This window comes from Choloepus didactylus, chromosome 9 (genome assembly GCF_015220235.1).
Source record: "Choloepus didactylus isolate mChoDid1 chromosome 9, mChoDid1.pri, whole genome shotgun sequence".
Classification (NCBI taxonomy): Eukaryota; Metazoa; Chordata; class Mammalia; order Pilosa; family Megalonychidae; genus Choloepus; species Choloepus didactylus.
Window position 1 is genome coordinate 29085124 of NC_051315.1, and position 24356 is coordinate 29109479.

The 24356-nt window shown below is 34.7% G+C and overlaps 1 protein-coding gene across 5 annotated transcripts in view; it reads right to left on the reverse strand.

Moving 5' to 3' along the window:
- LRP1B (LDL receptor related protein 1B) overlaps positions 1-24356 on the reverse strand; it is a 1893223-nt gene that overhangs the window by 764764 nt on the left and 1104103 nt on the right. For all 5 annotated transcript variants that reach the window (XM_037849262.1, XM_037849261.1, XM_037849260.1 and 2 more), the window contains 2 exons: positions 21707-21847; positions 6491-6616 (listed from right to left, as the gene is read on the reverse strand). In XM_037849262.1, the coding sequence (XP_037705190.1) occupies positions 6491-6616; positions 21707-21847 (267 nt within the window). The remainder of the gene's footprint in view (positions 1-6490; positions 6617-21706; positions 21848-24356) is intronic.

Sequence of the window (24356 nt, forward strand, 5' to 3'; positions counted from 1 at the left end):
TTTTAAATGTTTGTCTTCGGATTTTTTTTTTTTTGTCTCTCTGAGCTATAAATCTGTTTTCCTAATTATCAATTTCCTTTTCACTCTTTCAATGGACCAGAGAAAGGAATGAGAGAAGTTGGGAAGGAGATACTCAGATCTATGGCTATTTTGATTAGATGAGGTTTGGACAGATGAGGAACAAGCAGTTGGGGTCTGGGATCCTGTGTCTATGATAAAAGCACATGGGTTAGTTTCTAGAATTCATCTTGTTTCCTGGGCTTGAGAATTTGTTTTTCTATTTCATCAAAACACCCTGTGAACTTGTGTATTAGTGGTCAGTACAGGGAGTGTTTCAAAGCCATGTCATTCAAAAATACTACAAAGGGTTTCCATAAAGTGGGGTTTCAATGACTTTTAAAAGCATTTCTTAAAAGATATATACTTGCTGATGCCCTTTAAAGCAATATAAAGATGATCCATTATGTGTGAATATTTTAAAGATTATTCAAGAAAAGCAAATGGGAAATTTACTGGCTTGATTTGATGTACTGGACTGAATATACTGTTTCTCTTCTCCATGCCTATAATTAGAAACACCATAAAAATTATTATGCTATGTATTTTGCTTTACCTACACAGATAAGGACCCTGAATATAAACTATTTTATGCAGTATTTGATTTTTCCATTTTTAGAAATTGAACATTTTTTTAAATTAACTGATTTTAAGTATTCCAGCAACATGTATGCTTCTGAAGATTCTCAATGTTGAAATTTCAAATAGGATTAAATATTTCTATGTTGTCTAATTTGGCTAAATTTATAGATTTCCTGTTAATTTATTATAGCTTTTAGTCTAAAACCAGTAAAATTCCAGGCAATTATAAACAGGTCTACTTGGGAAAACATATGCATACATTTGAATAACCCTAGAGGATGGAGAGGAAGACACACAAGATGAGGGCATTAGTTTGGTTGATAGAAAGATGTGGGGATAGTGAAGGTGTGAAGGTGATTATTACTTTTTCTCTTACTTATCCGTATTGTTTCACTGGTGGCAGTAAACACTTTCTATCTTTTGTGTTTTAAGATAAATTTAATGACAGATCTTTTTAAAGTTCTTCTTCCTTCTCCTTCCCTCCCTCCCTCTTCCTTCCTCCCTTTTTTTTAACTTTCTTTTCCTTTCCTTTCTTTACCTTTCCTCCCTTTTCCTACATCTCTCCTTTCCTCCTTCATTCCCTACTTCTTCATTCCTTCAGTCTTCCTAGATGCTTTATTTAAAAAGACATTATCCCAGATTTTCATCTCCATGAAGTTCTAAAAGGCCCATGGTATTAAATGTATCCAATCAATAATTTTTCCATTTGATGTTCTCCTAACCCTGTATTCTTCCCTAATCATTCAGGTTTAATTCTAGTAAAATTTTCTCAAATTGTTTGCTTTCATTAGGAGAACAAAAAGTGATTTAGAGAGGAGAGTGAGAAAGAGCTTCCAAGAACCTGATGTGTCAACTATCCATAAATTTTCAGTTAATGTCTGTCTACATGATATAAACAGATTGACTAAATTATCACTTTGTATAATTATATTTGATATCACAAAGACACAAACTTTACTTTCTGCAATTCTTGTCTCACCAAATCTATATTAGTTTTGAGGTGAGATTAGCAGCGCAGTCCCAGAGGACTATACTTTTATAGCAGGTGATGCTCTAATGAAGAGCAAATTTATACTCCTCCAGTGGAAAAGTTTATTTAGCAGATGGATCAGAGATTCACCGTCACAATGGGAATTTCCTCTACCCATCCATCACTAACCATGCTTCTCTGCAGCAATGTAGCAGTAAGAAATCCTCCAGTACATAGGAACAATATGGAGGAGGAGTAGAAAGAGCACAACATTTTTTTCCTGAACTTCACCTTTGCTGCATTTTAAATCAAAGTATTCTATTTAAAAGAGTCCTGTGTTATATCAAAATGCACTCTTTAACTTTTCTTGAATAAAAGTCTGATCTTTAATACATCAGATTTTCTTAATGCATTCACACCCTTCTAGTATGAATTCAGTCAAAATTTGTGGAGGATGTGAGGAGAACAAGTATTATGTAATCCAACCAGAATTCTGCAGTGTGGGAAAATTAAGGTCTGAATTTGCCTAGACTTGAAACCAAGCCTGCCAGTGGTTACTATAAAAAAAAAGTATTCCAATTCTCGCCATTTCTCATCTTTGGCTACAGTCTCCCTCATAAGTAGACAAAAATATTTTGGGTGTTCCAGGGGAATAACAACCAAGCCCCTGATTGTATCAGCTTTCCTGCCTTTTGGTTCATGTATTTGCAGCTTCCTCTTCCTGACACCCTCTCCAGCCCTCTCTTCCATTACTCACTCCCCTCCCAACAATCTACACCAATAAGACATTTTTTTTTTCCACTGAAATATTTCTATCAAATGGGAAGTATGGGAAATATCATTACTACTTGTTTACTCTAATATAGCTGTAACATAGATTAATATTTTTCTATATTTGCTACTGACCTTTTGTGTTTTCTTGTTGTTTAAGAAAAAAATAAATATTATAATTACATTTGAAGTCCCCCACATAATATTTCCCAGTCACATTTCCCTCTCTCTCTTTCTAGAGCTAACTACTATGCTTAATTTGCTGTATTTTCATTTCCAGACATATTTTTAATCCCATCGCTACATGTTTATGAATCCACAAGCACTATATGGAATTGTTTTGCATTCATATGAATGGTACTAAACTGTTTATATTCTTCAACTTTCTTTTTTTGTTTAATATTGTTTTTAAAATTAATTCTCATTGATAAATAAATTCTAGTCATTCAGTTTAATTATGAATAGTATTCCATTGTGTGAATTAACACAATATATCTATCCATTTTCCTGTTAATGGACAATTGAGTTGTTTATAATTTTAAGGTATTATCTGTAAAAGGCAATGGACATTCTTATACATGTTTCCTTGTGCATAGTCATTAGATTATAAGCCTAAAATGGAATTATAAAGTTGAAGAGGAGGCACATCTTCATATATACTAGATTCTGCCAAATTGTTCTCCAATGGGGAACATTGGCTTACACATCCAATGATAGTGTATGACAGTTTCTCTTTTCCACAATCTTGCCAATGCTTAGTTTTATCAGACTATTTCTTTTTCCTAATTAAATTGCTTGAACTGTTATTTAGGCATTTTTCTTATGCTTTTTTTAAGACTCAGTTTGGGACATCACCTCCTTAAGGAAGCCTTCCCCCGATACCCAAAGACTAAATTAGTTGCTCTTCCTATGGATTCCCATGCGGTTCAATCTAGCACTTTGAATCTTGCATTGGAATGGCCTGTTTTTCCCCACCTTCATTCTTAACTTCTTAAAGAAAGATACTGTGTGCTTTTCGATCCCCAGTGTCATGATAAATATTTATTGAATGAAAAGATTCATGAGGGAGGAATCTCAAAGGAACAAAACAGGAAATTGGCTTCTTGTAGGAAAGGATTTTCTTTTAGATATAAAGTATTTGTGATGCTAACGGCTACAGAATAGTGGATTCAATTACTAAAATAATCCCTCTACAAGAAGTCTTTTCTGTAGGATACATGTCCATAAATACACTATATCTAGGAATATATGGAAATAATCCAGCTAGGGAAATGATTTATATTAATTTGCCATATTTTTTCCAGTATGATAAAATATGCAAGCTATTTGGGTAAAATGAAATGGAAATACATTGTAACACAACCACAAATTTTATAGTTTTTAAAGCTAAAAGATGTATTTATTTTTCTCTTTCTTTTTTTTATTCAAGTTATTAAAACTGTCCTTTGGCCATAATAGCTATCATAAATATCCTGACAAGTGAATCTAGCACTGAGGGGCAGACTTCAACTGGCATCACTTAAAATGTATCTTGAGGTGCAGGCAAGTTATATGCTATTTCCTAGAAGACTAAAGACTTTGAGAGTTTTAGAAATCTTACTAATTAGGATTGTTTGTTTTCTTTGCTCTTAAACATAAGCACTTCCACGTTTACTACCATAAGTAACTAGTCAATCACAAAAACTCCATTAAAAATCATGTAGAAAGAAATGTATTTTAAAAATCTAACATATATAAAGAAAACATGATATTATGAATGGAGTCAGCAATGGCTTCAATTTTATGGTGAAAGCAGAGCTGTCTATTTAGGATGTAATGAAGTATATTAACCTTAATCTTAAAAGAATATTAACTGTTCTGGTTTAGAAAGATGCATCATTGTTATTTATAGGAATTTTGCAAGAGCAACATGAGGAAGTTACATTTACCATATCTCAAATTCCAGCTAATTTGCAGGACAATAAGATTTGATATAAAGAGCAATGACCTTGGAGACTGAATTAATGGATTCAGTTTGCCCTACACTCACACCACTCTTGCCAACGATGTGAGTTTGGGTAAGTCCCCCTTCCCATGCCTCACTCATTAAATGGAAGGACTCGAAGGCAGAGACCTGGGACCCGATGGTGACTGGAGGTGTCTTTCTGTTAGAAGGTCTTTGGCAAATCAAATTTATGTGATACAAGTACACACACACACAATCATGAAAAATGTTTGGTTACTCCAAAATATTGGATATAGCTTTTAATCAAGTGACAGAGAGTAACCTACTCATGGAACCCCAACAAATATGCCACTATGAAAAAAAGTGAATATAAAATTCAGGTTAGAATTATGGACTGGTGGCCGTTTTACTCCTTTTGCTGTTGTATTTTTGATGTGTTTTTTTTTTTGGTATGTAGTAAAAAGCTCTTTGGAAAAAAAATTCTAGTTAATACTCTTATAGAGCTGAAAGAAATATATGAGGGAACAAAGGTGCAGAGAGGTACAAGATTTTCTGAGAGAAAACTGGGACAAGAAAAAAAAAGCGCAGGATGAACAAAATGTGGTATACACAGACAATAAAGTATTATTTAGTGATAAAAAGGAATGAAATACTGATACATACTACAACATGGATGAACCTTTAAGACATCTAGTTGAATAAAATAAGCCAGAAACAAAAGGACAAATACTGTATAATTTCACTTTTATGAAATAATTAGAATAAGCAAATTCATAGAGTCAGAAACTGTAATGCAGTTTGTCAGGGGCAAGGGTATAGGTAGGAAATGGGAATTAATACTTAACTGATAAAGAGTTCCTGTTTGGGGTGATGGAAAAATGTTGGTAATGGATGGTGGTGATGGTAGCACATCATTGTATACATTAGTAAAACCACTGAATTGTACACTTAAAAGTAGTTAAAATAGCAAATTTTAGATTGTATATATGTTTCCAGAACAAAATTTTTTTTTTAAATCCATAGAAATGTTCAACATAAAGACTAAACCCTTATGCAAACTATGGACTATAATTAATAATATAATACTATTGTTTTATCAATTGAAACAAAAATACCACACTAAAACTGTGTGTGTGAGGGGGATTGGCATATGAGAACTCAGTATTTTCTGCATGATTTTTCTGTAAACCTATTAACTGCTCTAATAAAGAAATTAAAAAAAAACAAAAATAAAAGTACAAATGAGGCTTCTTGAGCTCTGGGGTCTTTTGTCTCTATGCTTCCTCTATAGTTTTCACTAATCCAATATTTTTATTTTTATTTTTATTTTTAGAAAGGGTTATGTTGGCAGAGAGAGAAAAAGAGTTGGTGAAGTGGTTGATATGTTTTTATGTTGCTGCACATGATGGTTTAAAAAATCAGTTTTTACTAATCATATTGATATGAGTCATCACATAACTGCTTTTTCTTCATCACTGAAAGCAAAACACAAGGCAGCTGCTAGTCAGTATCATTTTTCAACATTTATCTGACTAATAATGACCTTTCTTGCACTGTGTTATAACTTGTACCACAGGCTGTATATTTCCATTCAACAAGAATCTGGCTGAGGATTCAAAGATTTATTACAATGGGATAGATTATACAGAAATATAAATAGGCTTAGTGGTCTTGGGACTTCATGACAAAATAAAAAAAAAAAAAACACCTCACATAAATAATTTATCATTAACATAAAAGTATTCACAGATGTCTTCCAAGGCAGAGTAAATAAAATATATAAATTATTTTTTCAAAGTAAAAAAAAAGTCCTCCTTATGAGATGACTTACATCACAGCACATTAACAAACCTCAGCCTCCACTGCCACATAAGATTTAGCAGCAACAAGTCTTGTCCAAGCAGTGTATCGAGTAGTGTATTGACAGTCAACCCATATAGATAGATAAAGTGCCAAATTACTTTGGAAAGCAGAGTCAAGCCCAGGATTAAAGTAAAAGATAATTTGTATTCTAGCATTCATGGCATCAAACTCTGGATTCACTTACTACTGCAACAGCCAGATCATCAGCACTAGGACAGTTTGGCTTATTCAAAGCACTGACCTGCATTTTCATGGTGACCAAGGATGGAGGAGATTTATGGACATATCCAACAAACCTTTACCTGCGCAAGTTTGATTGGATTCATCTTCATTGCTCCCACAATCATTAGCTCCATCACAAAGCCATCTCTTGGGAATGCAGCGATTATTCTGGCATTTAAACTGATCATCAGGGCAGCTGTGATTGACTAGAGGAAAGAAAGCAACCATATCATTTAAATTTGGAGGAATTTATGACTATATTGAATTACAGTTACAGAAAAGTAACAGTAAGTATTATAATATCATACTACAATAGATAACTTAGAGTTTGCCATTCATTGTCTCATATTTTATAGCAAATATTAATACTCTAGGCTATGTTAAAATGTAATAACATTTATAGAAGATATTAAGTAATTAAATCTCATAAAAAAGAAAAATACTCTTTTCTCATGTCTTCCACCCAAGTCAACTATATCACTAAATTTGTTTTCACATCCTTATCACAACTGTTGATTCAATTGCAAAATATTTACCAAAATCATTTTAAATTAACATCAAATTTTAATGTTAAACATAGCAAGTGTGTCTCAAAAAACAATTTATTCACATATATGAAAAATACATATTTTTTTAACTGTGCTTTCACTCAAATATTTCTTCAAATGTTAAATAAGCCTAATTTTACTGTGCTCTGTTCAATGTTTCCTGGGACTGGAAGGAAAAACAAAGAAAAGAAAAATATGTCACTTGTGACCTGCAGTTGATTCTAAATATGAGATCCTGCAGAATTTTAATAACAGAAATTGATTACATGAGTTTTCACAAATAAACAGGCAACCATAAAAACACTGAGGACAGGACCAATCCTCCTCAAGGAAGCTGCGCATAGTTAAGGATTAAACCTCCAATATCTAAGCTCTGCAGGTATGGCACATCTTAAAGTTAACCTATTGTGATTATGCTTCCAGCACCCTGAAGGCAAAATTCCTAACTGAATTGGTATACTCTTCAACATTTGTTTCACAACTTCAACATTCTTTTTGAAGCAATTTTCCCCTGTGCTCAGTAGTTGCACTTCTATATACTAAAAATGAAAGTGGATAATAGTTTCACTTAGAATTTGAAAAAGTTTATTCATCAAGCTGTTGCATAGCATATATGTGCATTTACAGGAACTTTCTACAAAACATTATTTCTTTAAAGTAGCTTTGATGATAAAGTGGTTGTAGCAGTTTTTAGAAAGTTTTTATGTACAATTTAAAAAATAGGGGGAAAGGCCTTGTATTTGTGGTATTTGGACATGGTCAACATTTTCTACTCACTTCAAGGATTTTAGCAAGAATCGCTACTCATGAGAAATAAAAGTCCTTCAATATATTAGAAGGTCAACATTTCAAAGTACCAAGATTATGCATAGACACTTCAGTGAAGCTTGATCAAGGACCCTTGCAATTGTCATCAATGATGTAAATGGGAATTCAAAAGGATTAGCAAATATAACCACCAGTGTTGGCTTCTGGAGCTGAGAAGTTGGATAGAAAAATACAATGATGATAGAATTCAAGGTCACAGTTTATGAGTGCTTCAGATCTAATATAATCCAGTGAATTGACTTAGTGCTGAAATAATAACCATGAAACCCATAGAAAATAATGCTGCTCAGAATCCCTGAAATGCCTGGAGATGAGACCATGCTAGGAGAAGATACATGGAGATACTTGACTCTTCATTGCCCTACTCATGTAGTCATTAATTCATCCATGTGCCAGGTGCTGTGCTAGGTTCTGGGACTATAAAGATGACTAAAATTTAGTGTGTCTCCTCACGGAGATACTAATCTAATAGATGCACCAGATAAGTAAGCAAATAATTGCAATATGGTTTAGCAACTGCAATGATAACAGAATGTACAGGAGATAAATGCTCAACACAGTGAACACTGTTGGAAAGATTTTTTTTTCTTTTTTTTTAGTGTTCAGAGACTTCACTGGGAGGTGATTATAAACTATGATGAATAACAGACTGGGGATTGACAGCACAGTGTCACAGAGGAGAGAGACAGAGGACATTTTTAATAAATATTTTTAATATATTAGTGAACTTTAGGTAACACCACCACCATTTACTACCAAAATTTTTCCACCACCCCAAACAGAATCTCTGTACTAATTAAGCATTAACTCTCGATTCCCTATCCTCACTCCAGCCCATGGTAAATTTATTCTTGTTTCTGACTCTATGAAATTTGCTTATTCAAATATTTCATATCAGTGAGATCATACAATATTTGTCCATTGTATCTGGCTTATTTCAACATGATATCTCTGCATGAATCAGATCATAATTCTTTTTACTGCTAACTTATTTTCCATTGTATGTATATATCACATTGTATTTATCCATTCATCTGTTAATGGACACTTAGGTTGCATCTATCTTTTGGCAACTGTGAATAATTTCTCTATGAACATCAATGTGCAAATAACTACTCAAGTTTTGCTTTCAATTGCTTTGGTATACATCTAGAAGAAGGATTGCTTGATCTACATAATTCTATGCTTAACTCTTTGAAGAACTGCCAAACTTCCTTCCACAGTGGCTGAACCATTTTACATTCCCACCAACAATGAATTAGTGTTCCTATTTCTCCACATCTTGCCAACCTTTATTTTCCATTTGTTTAATATTTGTTATTCTAGTGCTTGTGGAAAGGTATCTCATTGGATTTTGATTTGCATTTCCCTAATAACTAATGATGTTGAGCATATTTTCATGGGATTTTTGACCATTTGTATATCTTCTTTGGAGAAATGTCTGTTAAAGTCTTTCAACTTTTTAAATCGGATTGCTAGTCTTTCTGTTGTTGAATTACAGGGTTTCTTTATATATTCTGGATTTTAAGCCTTTATTGGGTATGTGATTTCCAAATATTTTCTCCCACTTATTTCATGATGAATCCTTTGATGCACAAAAGCTTTTAGTTTAGATGAAGTCCAATTTATTTTTCTTTTGTTGTTCAAGCTGTTGGTATGAAGTCTAAGAAATCATTGTCTAACACAAGGTCCTAAATATGTTTCTCTATGTTTTCTTCTAGAATTTTATAGTTTGGGTTCATGTATTTTGGTCTTTTATTCTTTATGCATTCATTTCTGTCTATGATGTGAGGTAGAGATTGACCTTCATTCTTTTGCATATGGATATCTACTTCTCCCAGCACCATTTGTTGAAGAGACAATTTTTTCCCCATTGAGTATATTTGGCAACTTAGCCAAAAATTAATTGGCAATAGATATAAGGGTTTATTTCTGAACTCTCAATTTGTTTCCATTTATTTATGTCTGTCCTTGTGCTAGTACCATGCTGTTTAGTTTACTGCAGCGTTGTAATAAATTTTAAAATTGGGAAGTATGAGTCCTCTAACTTCATTCTTTTTCAAGATGATTTTGGCTATCTGGGATCCCTTAACCTTCTAAATAAACTTGATGATTGGCTTTTCCATTTCTGGAAAGAAGGATGCTAGAAATTTGATGGTGATTGCACTGAATATGTAGATTGTTCTGGGTAGAAGTGACATCTTAACAGCATCTGTCTTCAATTCCATGAACAAGGAATACCCTATTTCAGTCTTCATTGATTTATTACAGCAGTGTTTTGCACTTTTCCATATATAAGTTTTTTATGTCCTTGATTACATTTATTCAGATATATTTGATTTTTTAGTTGCTATTGCAAATGGATTTTTCCTTGATTTCCTCTTCAAATCGTTTACTACACTATAGAAACACTAATGATCTTTGTACGTTGTTCTTGTACCATACCACTTTGCTGAATTCATTTGTTAGCTCTAAGTAGTTTTGATGTGGATTTTTCAAGATTTTCTAACCTAGGATCATGTTACCTGCAAATAGGGAAAGTTTTAGTTCTTTCCAATTTGAGTGCATTTTATTTCTTTTTCTTGCTTATTTTCTCTGGATAGAAATTCCATTACGGTGCTAAATAAAAGTGGTGACAGTGGGCATCCTTGTCTTGTTCCTGATCTTAAAGGGAAGGTATTCAATCTCTCATCTTTCAGTACAATGTTAGCCATGGGTTTTTCATATATACCTTTTATCATGTTGAGGAATTTTCCTTCCATTCCTACCTTTCATAGTGCTTTTATCAAGAAAGGATGCTGAATTTTGTCAAATACCTTTTCCATGTCAATTGAGATGATATAGGGTTTTTCCCTTAGGATCATTAATTGATTTACATTCAACTTTATTTTTATTACATTGGTATTTTTGTGTTGAACCACCCTTGCATACCTGGGATAAAATCTACTTGCTCATGATGTACAATTATTTCAATGTCCTGTTGGATTCAATTCGCAAGTATTTTTTTGAGGATTCTTGAATCTGTATTCATTAGATATATTGGTCTGTAGTTTTCTTGTAGTATCTACATCAGGTTGTGATATTAAGGTCATGTTGGCTTCATAGTATGAGTTAGGTAGTGTTCCCTCTTTTTCAATTTTTTGGAAGAGTTTGAGCAGAAACAGTGCTAATTCTTCTTGGAATGTTTGATAAAATGTCCCAGTGAGACTATCTGGCCCTGAACTTTTCTCTATTTCATGTATCTCTGTTCTATCTTTGTTATTCCCTTCTTTCTGTTCACTTTGGGTATAATTTGCTCTTCTTTTTTCTAGATCTTCCATTTGTGAGGTTCGATCTCTGACTTGTGATCTTTCTTCTTTTTTAATGTAAATATTTAGAGCTGTAAATTTCTCTCACAGAACTGCCTTTGTTGCATCCTATAAGTTTTGGTATGTTATGTTTTTGTTTTCATTTGCCTCAAGATATTAGAAAATAACACTAATCTATTGCTTGTTTAAGAATACACTGATTGATTTCCAAGTATTTGTGAATTTTCCAGTTCTCCCTCTGTTACTGATTTCTATCTTCATTCCATTGCATCAGATTTTGTTTAGAGGAGTCACATTATTTGACTTAAATATTTTTGAGTTTATTGACACTTGTTTGGTGAACTAAAATATGGTCTACACTCAAGAATGACCCATGTACAGTTAAGGAGAATATGTGTGTGATGGTTAGGTTCATGTGTCAACTTGGCCAGGTGATAGTACCCAGCTGTCTGGTCAAGCCAACACTGGCCTAACAATTGCTGCGATGATATTTGTGACTGGTTAATAAACCAACAGGCTGGTTTATTAAATCATCAGTCAATTGACTGCAGCTATGACTGATGACTCACCAAAGGGCGTGTCTTCCACAATGAGAGAATGCAATTGGTTGGATTTAATCCAATTGATCAGTTGAAGACTTATAAGTGAGACAGATAGAGAACCTTCACTTCTTCGGCTGCCCAGTGAAGCATTTCCTAAGGAGTTCGTCGAAGTTGCCGGTTCGTTTCCTGAGGAGTTCATTGGACATCTTCCTTGGTGTTGACAGTTTGCTGACTGCTCTACAGAATTTGGACTTGTGCATACCCACAGTTGCGTGAGTCAATTTTATAAATTTTATACTCATAGACACCTCTCATTGATTCTGTTTCCCTAGAGAACCCTAACTAAGACAATGTGTTATACTGCTGTTGGTTGAAGGGTTCTATATACCTCTGTTAGATCTAGTTGGTTTAGAGTATAACTAGGTCTTCTGTTTCCTTATTGATATTATGTGTACATGTTCTCTCCATTATTGAAAGTGGTATATTGTAATCTCTTACTATTAATGTGGAACTATTTCTACCTTTAAATCTGTCAATTTTGGTTTATATATTTTGGGGTTCTGCCATTAGGCTATATATATTTATAATTTTTATCACTATATAGTGACTTTATTTGCCCCTTGTTCTGGTTTGCTAGAGCTACCATTATGTAAAATCCCAAAATGGATTGGCTTTTATAAAGGGGATTTATTAGGTTATAAAATTACAGTTCTAAGGCCATAAAAGTGTCCAAACTAAGGCATCAACAAGAGGATACCTTCACTGAAGAATGGCCAATGGTGTCCGGAACACCTCTGTCAGCTGGGAAGGCACATGGTTGGTATCTGCTACCAGGTTGTGTTTCAAAATAGCTTTCTCCAAAATGTCTCTGGGGTTCTATCTTCACTCCTTTCTCTCAGCCCCTGTGCATCCTTGCTTCTTTCTCCAGGGCACTTCTCTCTAAGCATCTGGTGGTCCTCTCTTACCTTCTCAAGGGTAAGCTCTGGGCTTCATCTCTTAGGTTCTCCAAACATCCTTCTACGCGTATCTCCAAACATCTCTAAGCATCAGCAAGCATCTGGTTCCTCTCTTGAGTTTTTTTAAATACTACAGTGAAATAAAAAACACCCACCTGAGTGGGTGGGGTCCATACCTCCATGGAAATAATTTAATCAAAGGTATCATCCACAGTTGGGTAAGTCACATCTCCATGGAAACACTCAATCAAAAGTTTCCACCCAACAAGATTGGGTTAAATGATCATTGCTCTTCTGGGGTCCATAACAGTTTCAAACCAGCAGCCTTAATAATAATTTTTGACATAAAGTCTATTTTATTTCATATTAGTATAGCTATCAAAGCTGTCTTTTGGTTACTATTTCCATGATATACAGTCATTCATCCTTTTATTTTCAACCTACATGTGTCTCTGAATTTAAGGTCAGTCTCTTGTAAAGAACATATGGATTATGCTTTTTTATCTATTATACCAATCTGCCTTTTGAGTGCCATTTATAGGACTTTGTTATGCCATTTTGCTATTTTGTCTTTGTATTTCATATACCTTTTTGTTTTCAGTTCTTCTGCCAATGCCTACTTTCATTTTTATTTGAGTTTTTGAATTGTACCATATTGAATTCCTTTTCATTTCTTTCTGTATATATATTATTTTCTTTGTGATTACCATGGGGCTTATAAATAATATATTAAATCTACAATGATCACAGTTTATTTAACACCAACTTAACTTCAATGGTATACACATTCACTCTTTCAATACTCCTCTATCCACAAATCCTTTTGTTGTACTTGTTACAAATTACACCTTTATACATTGTATGTTCAAAACCATAGATTTATCAATACTATTTATGTATATGCCTTGCATATGGCCTTAGAGCTTGTAAGAAGGAGGAAGCAAAGTTACATACCAAAAATTCAACACAATAATACTGGCATTTATAATTATCTATGTGGTTACCTTTACTGGAGGTTTTTATTTCTTTATGCCACTTCGATCCACTGTCTACTGTCCTTTCGTTTCATTCCCAAGGACTCCCTTTAGCATTGCTTGTAGGACAATTCTAGAGCTGATGAACTCCCTCAGCTTTTCAAAATCTGGGAAGGTTTTCATCTCTCACTCATTTTTTTTGTTCTGTTTTTTTGTTTTTTGTTTTACTTTTTATTTTGAAATAAATTCAAACTTACAGGACAGTTGCAAAAATAATACAAACCCCAAACACAGAACTCCAGCCTACCGCAACCCCCCTCCACCGATACCCAGATCTACCAACTTCAATATTTTGTCACTTTACCATTTCTTTCTTTCCCTCCCTCCCTCCCTCCTTTCCTATCTATCATCCATCATCTATTGCTCTGTCTTCTGAACATATGAAAGCAAGTTGCACACATCCTTGAACAAATAATATAATTCACATATACATTTCCTATGAACAAGAATATTCATTTATGTAATCACATTAAGTGTAGTTAAAAGATTCAAGAAATTTAACATTGATATAAAGCTTACATTCTATATTTTATTTTTTCCCCTATGTCCCAATTGTGTCCTTTTGAGCCTTTTCTCCTCTATTCTTAGATCTCATCCAGGATTATGTATGGCATTTAACTGTCATTATCTATCTAGACTGTCCTTTTTTTTCAATTGTGGAAACATATACACAGCATAAATCTTCCCATTCCAACCCCTCCCTAGCATTCCATTAGTGGGATTAATCACATTCACTATGTTGCAATGCCATCACCTTCCCACCATCCATTACTAGGAATTTCTCTTCACCCCAAACAGCAACCCTACACTCATTTCTTATTAACTCCCCAATGCCCCTTCCCCCACTTCTCGTAATCCATACTCTACTTTTCATCTCTATGATCATATTCTCTGATACTTTCTTTGTGTCCACTCTGGGGCTTAAATTTAACATCTTAAGTCTATAACAACCTTGTTTTCTTTTATACCAACTTAACTTCAATAGGACACATAAACTAGGTTCCTATACTCCTCCATTCCCCCACCTTTACGTAGTTCTTGTCAAAAATTACATATTTTACATTGAGTCCAAAACCACTGATTTATCTTTACAGTTTATGTATTTTAGATCCTGCAGGAAATAAATAGTGGAGTTACAAATTGAAAATACAGTAGTATTGGTATTTATATTTACCAGGTGATCTTTACTGGAAATCTTTATTTCTTCATGTGGTTTCAGCCAATTGTTTAGTGTCCCTTCCTTTCAGCCTGCACAGTTCCCTTTAGCATTTCTTATAGGACTGATCTAGTGGTGATGAAGTCCCTCAGCTTTTGATTATTTGGGAATGTTTTCATCTCTCCTTATTTTTAACCTCCAGGTGTTTGTGAAGTCTCTGGTGGTTATTGACTTCTAATTGTATTCCATTGTGGTCAGAGAATGTTGAAATTGAATAATTTCAATTTTTTTTTTTTAATTTATTGAGGCTTGTTTTATGTCCCAGCATATGTTCTATTCTGGAGAAAGTTCCGCGAGCACTAGAGAAGAATGTGTATCCTGGTGATTTGGGATGTGATGTTCTATATATGTCTATTAAATCCAATTCATTTATAAGATTGTTTAGGTTATCAATTTCCTTATTGGTCTTCTGTCTGGTTGATCTATCTGTAGGAGAGAGTGATGTGCTGAAGTCTCCCACAATTATTGTGGAACCATCCATTGCTTCCTTTAGTTTTGCCAGTGTTTGTCTAATGTATTTTGTGGCACCATGATTAGGTACATAAACATTTATGATTGTTATTTCTTCTTGTTGAATTGTCCCTTTTATTAGTATGTAGTGGCCTTCTTTGACTCTCATAACATCCTTGCATTTAAAGTCTATTTTATCTGAGATTAATATTGCTACTGCTGTTTTCCTTTGGCTATAACTTGCATGAAATATTTTTTCCATCCTTTCTCTTTCAATTTCTTTATGTCCCTGTGTCTATGATGAGTCTCTTATATGCAACATACTGATGGTTCATATTTTTTGAACCATTCTGCCAATCCATATCTTTTAATTGGGGAGTTTAATCCATTTACATTCAATGTTATTACTGTGAAGGCATTTTTTGAATCAGGCATCCTATCCTTTGGTTTATGTTTGTCGGATATATTTTTACCCTCTTTCTCTTATTGTCCTTTAATGAACCAATATTGAATCTCTTTAGTACTGACCCTTTCTCTGTATCTCTCTCTCTCCTTTCTTTATTTCTCTATTGGTAGGGCTCCCTTTAGTATCTGAAGTAGGGCAGGTCTTTTATCAGCAAAACCTCTCAGCATTTGTTTGTCTGTGAAAAATTTAAGTTCTTCCTCAAATTTGAAGGAGAACTTTGCTGGATAAAGTATTCTTGGTTGGAAATTTTTCTCTCTCAGAATTTTAAATATGTCATGCCACTGCCTTCTTGACCCCATGGTGGCCGCTTAGTCTTATATTGCTTCCTTTGTATGTGGTGAGTTGCTTTTCTCTTGCTGCTTTCAGAACTTGATCCTTCTCTTCAGTATTTGACAGTGTGATCAGAATATGTCTTGGAGTAGGTTTATTTGGATTTATTATATTTGGAGTTTGCTGGGCATTTATGCTTTGTGTATTTATATTGTGTAGAAGGTTTTGGAAGTTATCCCCAACAATTTCTTTGAATACTCTTTCTAGACCTTTACCCTTCTCTTCCCCTTCTGGGACACCAGTGAGTCCTATATTTGGACATTTTATTTTATCTATCATATCCCTGAGGTCCATTTTGATTTTTTCGATTTTTTTCCCCATTCTTTCTTTTGTTCTTTCATTTTCCATTCTGTGGTCCTTGAGGTCACTGATTTGTTGTTCAGCTTCCTCTAGTCTTGTACTATGAGTATCCAGACTCTTTAATTTGGGCAACAGTTTCTTTTATTTCCATAAGATCATCTATTTTTTTATTTACTCTTGCAACTTCTTCTTTATGCTCTTCTAGGGTCTTTTTCATGTCGTTCATATCCTGTGCCATGTTCTTCTTTGTGTCCTTTATATCCTGTGCCATGCTCTCATTGTTTGTCTTTAGTTCTTTGATTAATTGCTCCAAGTACTGTGTCTCCTCTGATCTTTTGATTTGGGTGTTTGGGTTTGGGTTATCCATATCATCCGGTTTTTTCATATGCTTTAAAATTTTCTGTTGTTTTTGGCCTCTTGGCATTTGCTTTACTTGATAGGGTTCTTTTAGGATATGTAGAATTATTCAAAGGTTAATCTCTGATTTGTCAGATCTACAGCTTGGTGGCATACACATTCTCTAACTAACAAGCAGATGGCGTCTGCAAGTCACCTATTCCCCTCAAGTCAGTTCTCCCCAACTTTGTCTTTGTGGTGTGTGGGGGTCTGATTCTTGTGGTGTCCAATTGGTGCATCAAGTTTGGATGTGTTGTTGGTGCTGTCCGCCTTGAATGTGGGGCATTAGTTTGAGCAGTTAGGGAGGGAGGGCAGCTTTAATAATCAAACCTCCCAGGTGTTCCTGGAGATTTAAGGCTGTTGCAATAGTCTAAATCTTCATTTCAGTCTCGCCACAGATTGTCTCTACCACTGGCCCACAAGTCCTTGGTATTGGCATATGGACCCTGGGATTTCCAAGTGGGTCCCTCTTCCAAGCCATGCCCTTCTAGGGCCTCCGCTGAGGGAAGGCTGTTCCACATCACAAGTTCATGCCATCCCTCAAGGGAAGTTCTGGGCCGCCAGGCCATGCAGGGGCATTCCCAGCCTGCTGTAAGAATGGCTGAATGGGGCATGCTAATTTCCCCCTTTTTGTACAGCTTCACCTTCCCAGCTCTGGGACAATTAGCTGTGGGTGCACAAAAGGCTATTGTCCATGCCAGATATTGTGGCATGTGTGTGTGTTGCTGGAAACACTTCCTGTCACACTGGGTTTTTTGGCATGGCTCTGGGCTGTGGCGCCTGCACCAGGCAGGAGCATTCCCAGCCCGCTGGGAAGATGGCTGCAAGGGCCGTGGTTATTTTCCCCTTTTGGCTCACCTCTGCCTTCCTTGCTCTGAGACAATTAGCAGTGGGTGTGCTAAAGGCTATCTTCCACACCAGATATTGAGGCGTTCGTACAGCCTGTTCCTGCCACACTTCCCTGTGTGGTTCTCACTGCCATATCTGAGGCCGCTTTTGGGTTTTTAGAAAGAACTAGTCTGCCTCCAAACACCAACCCACGGTTTCGCCACATCGCAGCGTGGCTGCCAGACATCCAGCAAGCTTGCTCACTTGTTTCAGAATGCAGACTCCTGGTTTCACCAAGTGCATGGTCCCTGTGGATTTAGCAGACCTTGTCCAGCTGGTGCATTGCTGGAATTAGTGTTCTGGCACTTTCTGGCTTTTATCTAGTATCTTTCACGGAGGTGTTTTTTTGCCCTGTCTCTCCTAGCCACCATCTTAGGTTCTCTCACTCAGTTTTGAAAGACAGTCTCACTGGATATAAAATTCTTGATTAACAATAGTTTTCTTTCAGCACTTTAAATATTCCTCCCACTGCATTCTTTCCTCCATGATATCTAACTAAATTGGCACTTAGTCTTATTGGGACTCCCTCATACATAACGCGTTGCTTTCCTCCTGAAGCTTTCAGAACTCTCTCTTTGTCCTTGGTATTCAGTATTTTGACTACCCAGGGCATGGGTCTTTTTGAGATTATCTTGTTTGGGGTTCGTTGGGATTCTTACATGTGCATACTCTATTCTTTAATTAAATTTGGGAAGTTTTCCACCATTGTCACTTTGAATATTTCTTCTTCCCCTTTCTCTCTTTCTTCCCTTCTGGGACTCTTATAACACATATATAGTTACACTTCATTGTATCCCACAGGTCTCTTACGCTCTGTTCACTTTTTTCATTCTGTTTTTCTTTTTCTTCCTCAGTCTGCATCATTTCAATTATTTTATCTCTGAGTTCACTGATTCTTTCTTCTTCCAGCTCCAATCTCACGCTTCCAGTTTCAATAACATTTTGGGGAATTATTCATTTCAGTTACTGTGGTCTTCAACTCCAGTAGTCCTGTTTGGTTCCTCTTTAAAATTTCTTTCTCTTTTTTGAGAATTTATATTGCTCATTTTCTGTTTTCCTGATTTCCTATAGTTTTTCTCTGTGTTTTCCTCTATTTCCTTGAGCATATTGAGGATTATTATTTTTTTAAAGTCTTCATCTGGTATGTTTGAAGTCTGGTCTTCTTCATTGTTGGTTTTTGGATTTTTATCTTGTCCTTCAGATGGACCATCATTTCGTGCTTCTTTGTTTGACATTTTGTTGCACACTGTAGATTTTACTATTTTAAATTATTAACTCTGAGAGTTAGACCCTGAGCCATCTGATCCTTAAGTTTTAATCTAGCTAGTAATATGACAGAGATTTTGTTGAGTGCCAGGAGTGTTTCTGAAGCTGTGTTTTCTTGATTTCGCACTTGTCGAGTTACTGCAGCCATTTAACTGTTTTCTAGAGTTTTGAATCAGATGGCTCTGCCAGTTTTTGCTAGTTGTTTAAATATTACATGACAGAATAGCACCTTGGCATGTCTTATGCCACCATCTTTGTCAACAAGAAGTAGAGGACACTTTTTGAGATCTACTTTTTGTTCAATTTGATCAGAGAAAGAGGATTCATGGCTACATATTAGACAGTGAAAGCTAAAAATGTAAGCCTGACAGTTACATGAATTACCTTATGCATGAATCAATTGATTCTAGTATTTATCCTGTTGTTTATACAGTTAATGAAATAACAAGATCAGAGTTCATTTTGTAAATACAATTCTGGAAGTAGTGTGGAAAACTAGCTTTATTTAAGGGAAGAACATAGCTAGAAATAATAAACAGACACTTACTGAAGTAATCTAGGATGGGAGCCTATTTTAGGCAGTAAAAAGTGAAAGAAAGCAAATCAGGAAAAATTAAGTCTTTAGAAGGTAAACGAGACAGGACCTATTATTAGATTGAATATGGACGATATGTAAAAGAGACTATTCCAGGAAGAAGTCCATTGTAGAAGCTTGGGTGATGGGATTGAAAATGATAACAATCAAGAAAAAAATACCGACTAGCAATTTTATCACTACAACTAGCAATACAAACACAGTGTCCCTACATATACACACATCCTGGTTTACACTAACCCTCCTCCCTGGGTTTATTTTTCCATGTAGTAATTACTACCATTGAACATATTACACTTTAAAATTATTTATTGTATATTCCTCATCACTAGAATATAAAGCCACTGAGGGCAAGGATTTGTGTGCATATGTGTTTTGTTTCCCCCCGGGCTAGAAGAGCCAAACTGGGAAAAAAGAGACCTTTTAGTTCTGAATGCTCTATAGTTGGCAATCAATATATATTAAATGAATGAATACACTCCTTGCAAGTAACAGCTGTCAAACTAGACTTGTACAATTTTTCTTAAATTATTGTTTGAGTAATGTTTTAGGGCCTATTTGAAAAAAAAATACACTAAGTAAAGGATAGAAACTTATTTATTTACATTTAGTATTCTCTAGAAAGAAAGTCATAAATTGGCTCCTGTGTAATAAATGAATTATCCTGATTTCTAAGTATCTAATTTTCCTCACTTTAGTAATGAAATGAGCAAAATAAGATGTGTTTCCTTGTGAGTTGGTAGAAAAGAATCACAAAGATGGAAGCATGAGCCTAAAGGACCAATCCATGAACACTGTGATGAAACACTGTGTTCTTCTCTGGCATTGGCTCCCTTGTGAGCATAGACAAAGCTAGTATGTAGAGAGCACTCATTAAGACCATGAATAAACATGATGTGTCAGAAGGAGTAAGGCAATTAACTTAATCATGAAATAAAATGTCACTTGTGTAAATAAATAAGATAAAGGAAAACCTTCACCCTCAAGGTATAATGCTCATCCCACTCCAAAACTTTGCTAACTGCCTTAATTTAGTATTTAATATTTTATTGGCAGGTTTACACTTTTCAGTGTAGATATTAATGGGATTGACAGAAGTATATGTTGTTGAAGTCAGGGTTCATGTTGGAAATCAAAAGATGGTAGTGTCGTTTCTAATAAATTATTCATCTATTAATAAACAGTTAGAAAATATTATTTTAAAGTTCAGATTCTTGGGATTTTTATCCCAAAGCAAAAATTGTTGCATGATATGGCTGCCCAGAACAATTCTGTCAATTCTTAGAAAAGGATCTTTAAATCACATTTTTGTTTAAAAAGAAAAAGGAAAGAGAGTCTTGTCAATTAACTCAATTAATTCAACCACTTTCACCTGGAATATGCCATTAATAGAAAGAAAATGTATTTCTTTTTTAAAAATAATGAACCAAAATGAAATCAAAAGACCAAAGATAAATTTGTCTAACATATGCCTCAACACCAGCTAGTAACTCTGATCAAATATATTCTGAAAATCTTATTTCATGTGTTTTCCAAAGTGTTTTCCTTCCATGTGTTTGAGACATTTTCTTATTCCTACCATAAACATGAAACTATTGCTATTCCAGCAAATTGCAAATGCCTAAATAGAAGCCAAAGTGGGAAAAAAGAGATCTTTTAGTTCTCAATGCTCCATATGTGTCTCCTACCATGTTATGAGCCAGTAAAGCTAGGTAATAGCATGTTCCAGCCCATGTCTGATTCCCTGGATCTTCTTCATGGCTCAGCTGCCAAAGAGCAATTGACTGGAGCATGCCCTTCTGTACAAATAATTCTGTTTTAGGGGGGCTAAATTAGTTTTCCACATCTTCAAATTCAGAGATTCAAAGGTGTACCTTACAGCAACATTCTGGCAATGGTGCAAGAAAATAGGAAAATGGTGGCAGAGAATAAGTAAGGGGAGAATTCTGGAGCAACCAAAATAATAATATTAAATCTGGGGAAGGATGAGAAAAACCATTGCTTTAAAACTATGCACAGGAGGCAATCTAGGTCTAATCTATGCAAAAGGATGACAGAAAATATGAGTTCAATTTTTATCAAAGATATTTTCTGATTCTCATAACTCTTGATAATTCACACTTTTAAGGACTGAGAAAAATTCAGTTTCAAGATTACTGAAAGGAGAACATACAGCAATTTGCTGAATCCTCATCACTTCCGTCTAGGCAGTCATCATCACCATCACATTTCCACCGAGCCTGGATACAGTGTCTGTTTTTGCAGCGAAATTCTCCAGCTTTACATACGTGAGGTAATACTTCTCCAGGATTAACTAGGGTTAAAAGAAAAATCCAAAGTTTATGAATAATGTTATTTAAAATCAGTGCATTAAGATGTAAATTTAGTTATAATAAAATTCTACCTCATTTCACTGTATAGAAAATATGAACATATGTTAACATTGTAAGGACTATCTCCAGAAATGAGAAAATTTCAAGTATTTCTATCAATAATTGTTCAATAATATTTTAAAGACATTCTTAAAAACTGTCACTTATATAATAATAATAAGAAGAAGAAGAAGAAGAGCATAGTGTCACCATATATTTATGCTGAGTTTGTAGTTTTACTTTTCAAAGGGCTTTCATTCACAATCTCAGTTGATCAGGACAATAACCTATAAGATGGGCATGACAATGATTTACTACCTCCATTTTATAGATGACTATTTTGAGAATTAATCTAAGTGAAAAGACAAGGCAATAGCACACAGTTTTGATGGCTAAATTTACTTTGCTGATCTGCAAGTGGGAGAAAAACTCAGGTCTAGTTAATCGTTTAAGGAAGTTTTAAATAATTTTACAAAACTGGTTATGTATTAAGATTCCACGCAGGGTTTTCTTCCTCTGTATAGTCCAAGTTTTTTAATCACATGCTAGGAATTCCGTTAATTGGGATTTGTTCACAAAATGAAAGTGTTACTATTCTTCTATACCCCTTGTGTGGATTAGACAGGGTATAGAAATAGAAGGGAGCATGTAGAAATGGTTAAAGTCAGTGATTTGTATTTCATGGACTGAAAAAGACCTTGAATTTTCTAAAGCTGGTTTATTGCTAGGAGAAGCAAAAGACAACCTTTTGATCCCAGCTCTAATGGTTCTGGGCTTTATTTTGGATAACTGGCTTGGGCTGATGAACTGTCACAAAATTTATATACACCCCAATTAATAAGGGATATCAAATAACATAGGTGTCACTTCCAGATTGCCCTGCATATCAAGCCCTGAATCCCTGCTTCTCTCCAAGGCTGGCTGCTGCAGACTGGAGGAAGGAACATGACTCTTGAGCCAGGCCTGCTGGAAATATGTTTCCAAGAGTTACTCAGCAAGGTGCAAGGCACGTGGTTCTCTGGGCTGGGAAGGAAAGACCACCAGAATAGATCCAGATTCTTTTATTTAAGGATTCAAGGGTAAAAAAGACTGAGTGTGGCAAACAAAATATTCAATTAAAACAAAGGTAACCCTCTGTCCCTTCTGTCCTGCTCTCAGGCAAGCAGACACGAATGCATGAACTGACAGTAATTTTTCCTCCCTGTTTAACTCTAATCTTTCCAAGTAACAAAATATGGAAGCAGCAATTGCTCTAATGATGTAATTTCTGTGAGTTCACTTGAAAGTAAGAAATTTAGCAAATATATAGATATAAATTATATATGTGTAATAATACCAAATAAGAAATGATCAACATATAAAAACAAAAATGCAAGATCATTCGGTCTCCTATGCAAACCGAGGCTTTGTGCTTATCACAGCTACTGGGAGGAAGGGACAGGATTCAAATCAAAGTGAAAGTATATCTGGAATATGCCTGATCATCTCTAGTCAATTTGTTTCTTTCAAAATATCTAACATTGATCACTGATATACAAATTTTCCCTAAATTTTGAGTTCCAAGTAAGTTCAATTAGAAACCCAAATCTTAGAAAGTAGTACTTCTTTCTTCTTTTGAATCCATATATTCCAAGATTATATCTGGGAATTTAATAAATAGTGGTTTGATGAATTTCTACTCTGTAATTATCTAGCCTAACAGTCAACAGTCCCTCAGATTTCCTTTTTTATTTTTCTTAATTTCCAGCTAGACAAGGAAACTGCTTTGAAAAATAATCTGCTTCCTCCCTGTTTTAAATTTTCTGTAGTCTCTATTCTTGGCTTCAAAGAAATACTAAATCTGATTGTTTTTGGAGCTTGAGGATTGCAAAATCCAAGGAACCATTGGTTATCTTCTGATAACAGACCCATTGATTCCAAAAGCTTGACCTTCCCATGGGTATTTGATCAAATATCCCAACACACAGCTTTTAGGAGTGATCAAGAATATCCATAAACATGAATAAAAGTATAGTTTTTTTTTAATAGTTGCCCTTATGCTAAAGAAGAACTAGTCTTCTAGGGAAAGACAAAGTACCTGAGACAATTAATATTTTGAAATTAAATCTTCCTTAAAATAATCAAACTAGAGCTATAGGCTTTAAAGTCTACACAGATTTCAAATGCTTTCCGGTGATTTTTAGGTCATTATGGAATTGAATGCAAATAGGCAGAATTTCCAAACTTGTTTGAAAATGGTTTTAAATATATGTATAGTCAATTATTTCAAAATGATGTTTGCTAAAGCAAAGTTGGCAATTTTCATGAAAAGCTGATAACAATGTCTAAAGTTTCAGTTTCATTTTTTATAGCAGGTTTGCATAATTGTTTGAAAATCAGTAGAAATAACTTTCTGAAATAATTTTATCTTTTTTTATTTACTGCTTCTGGAGATTGATCTATATCAGTATC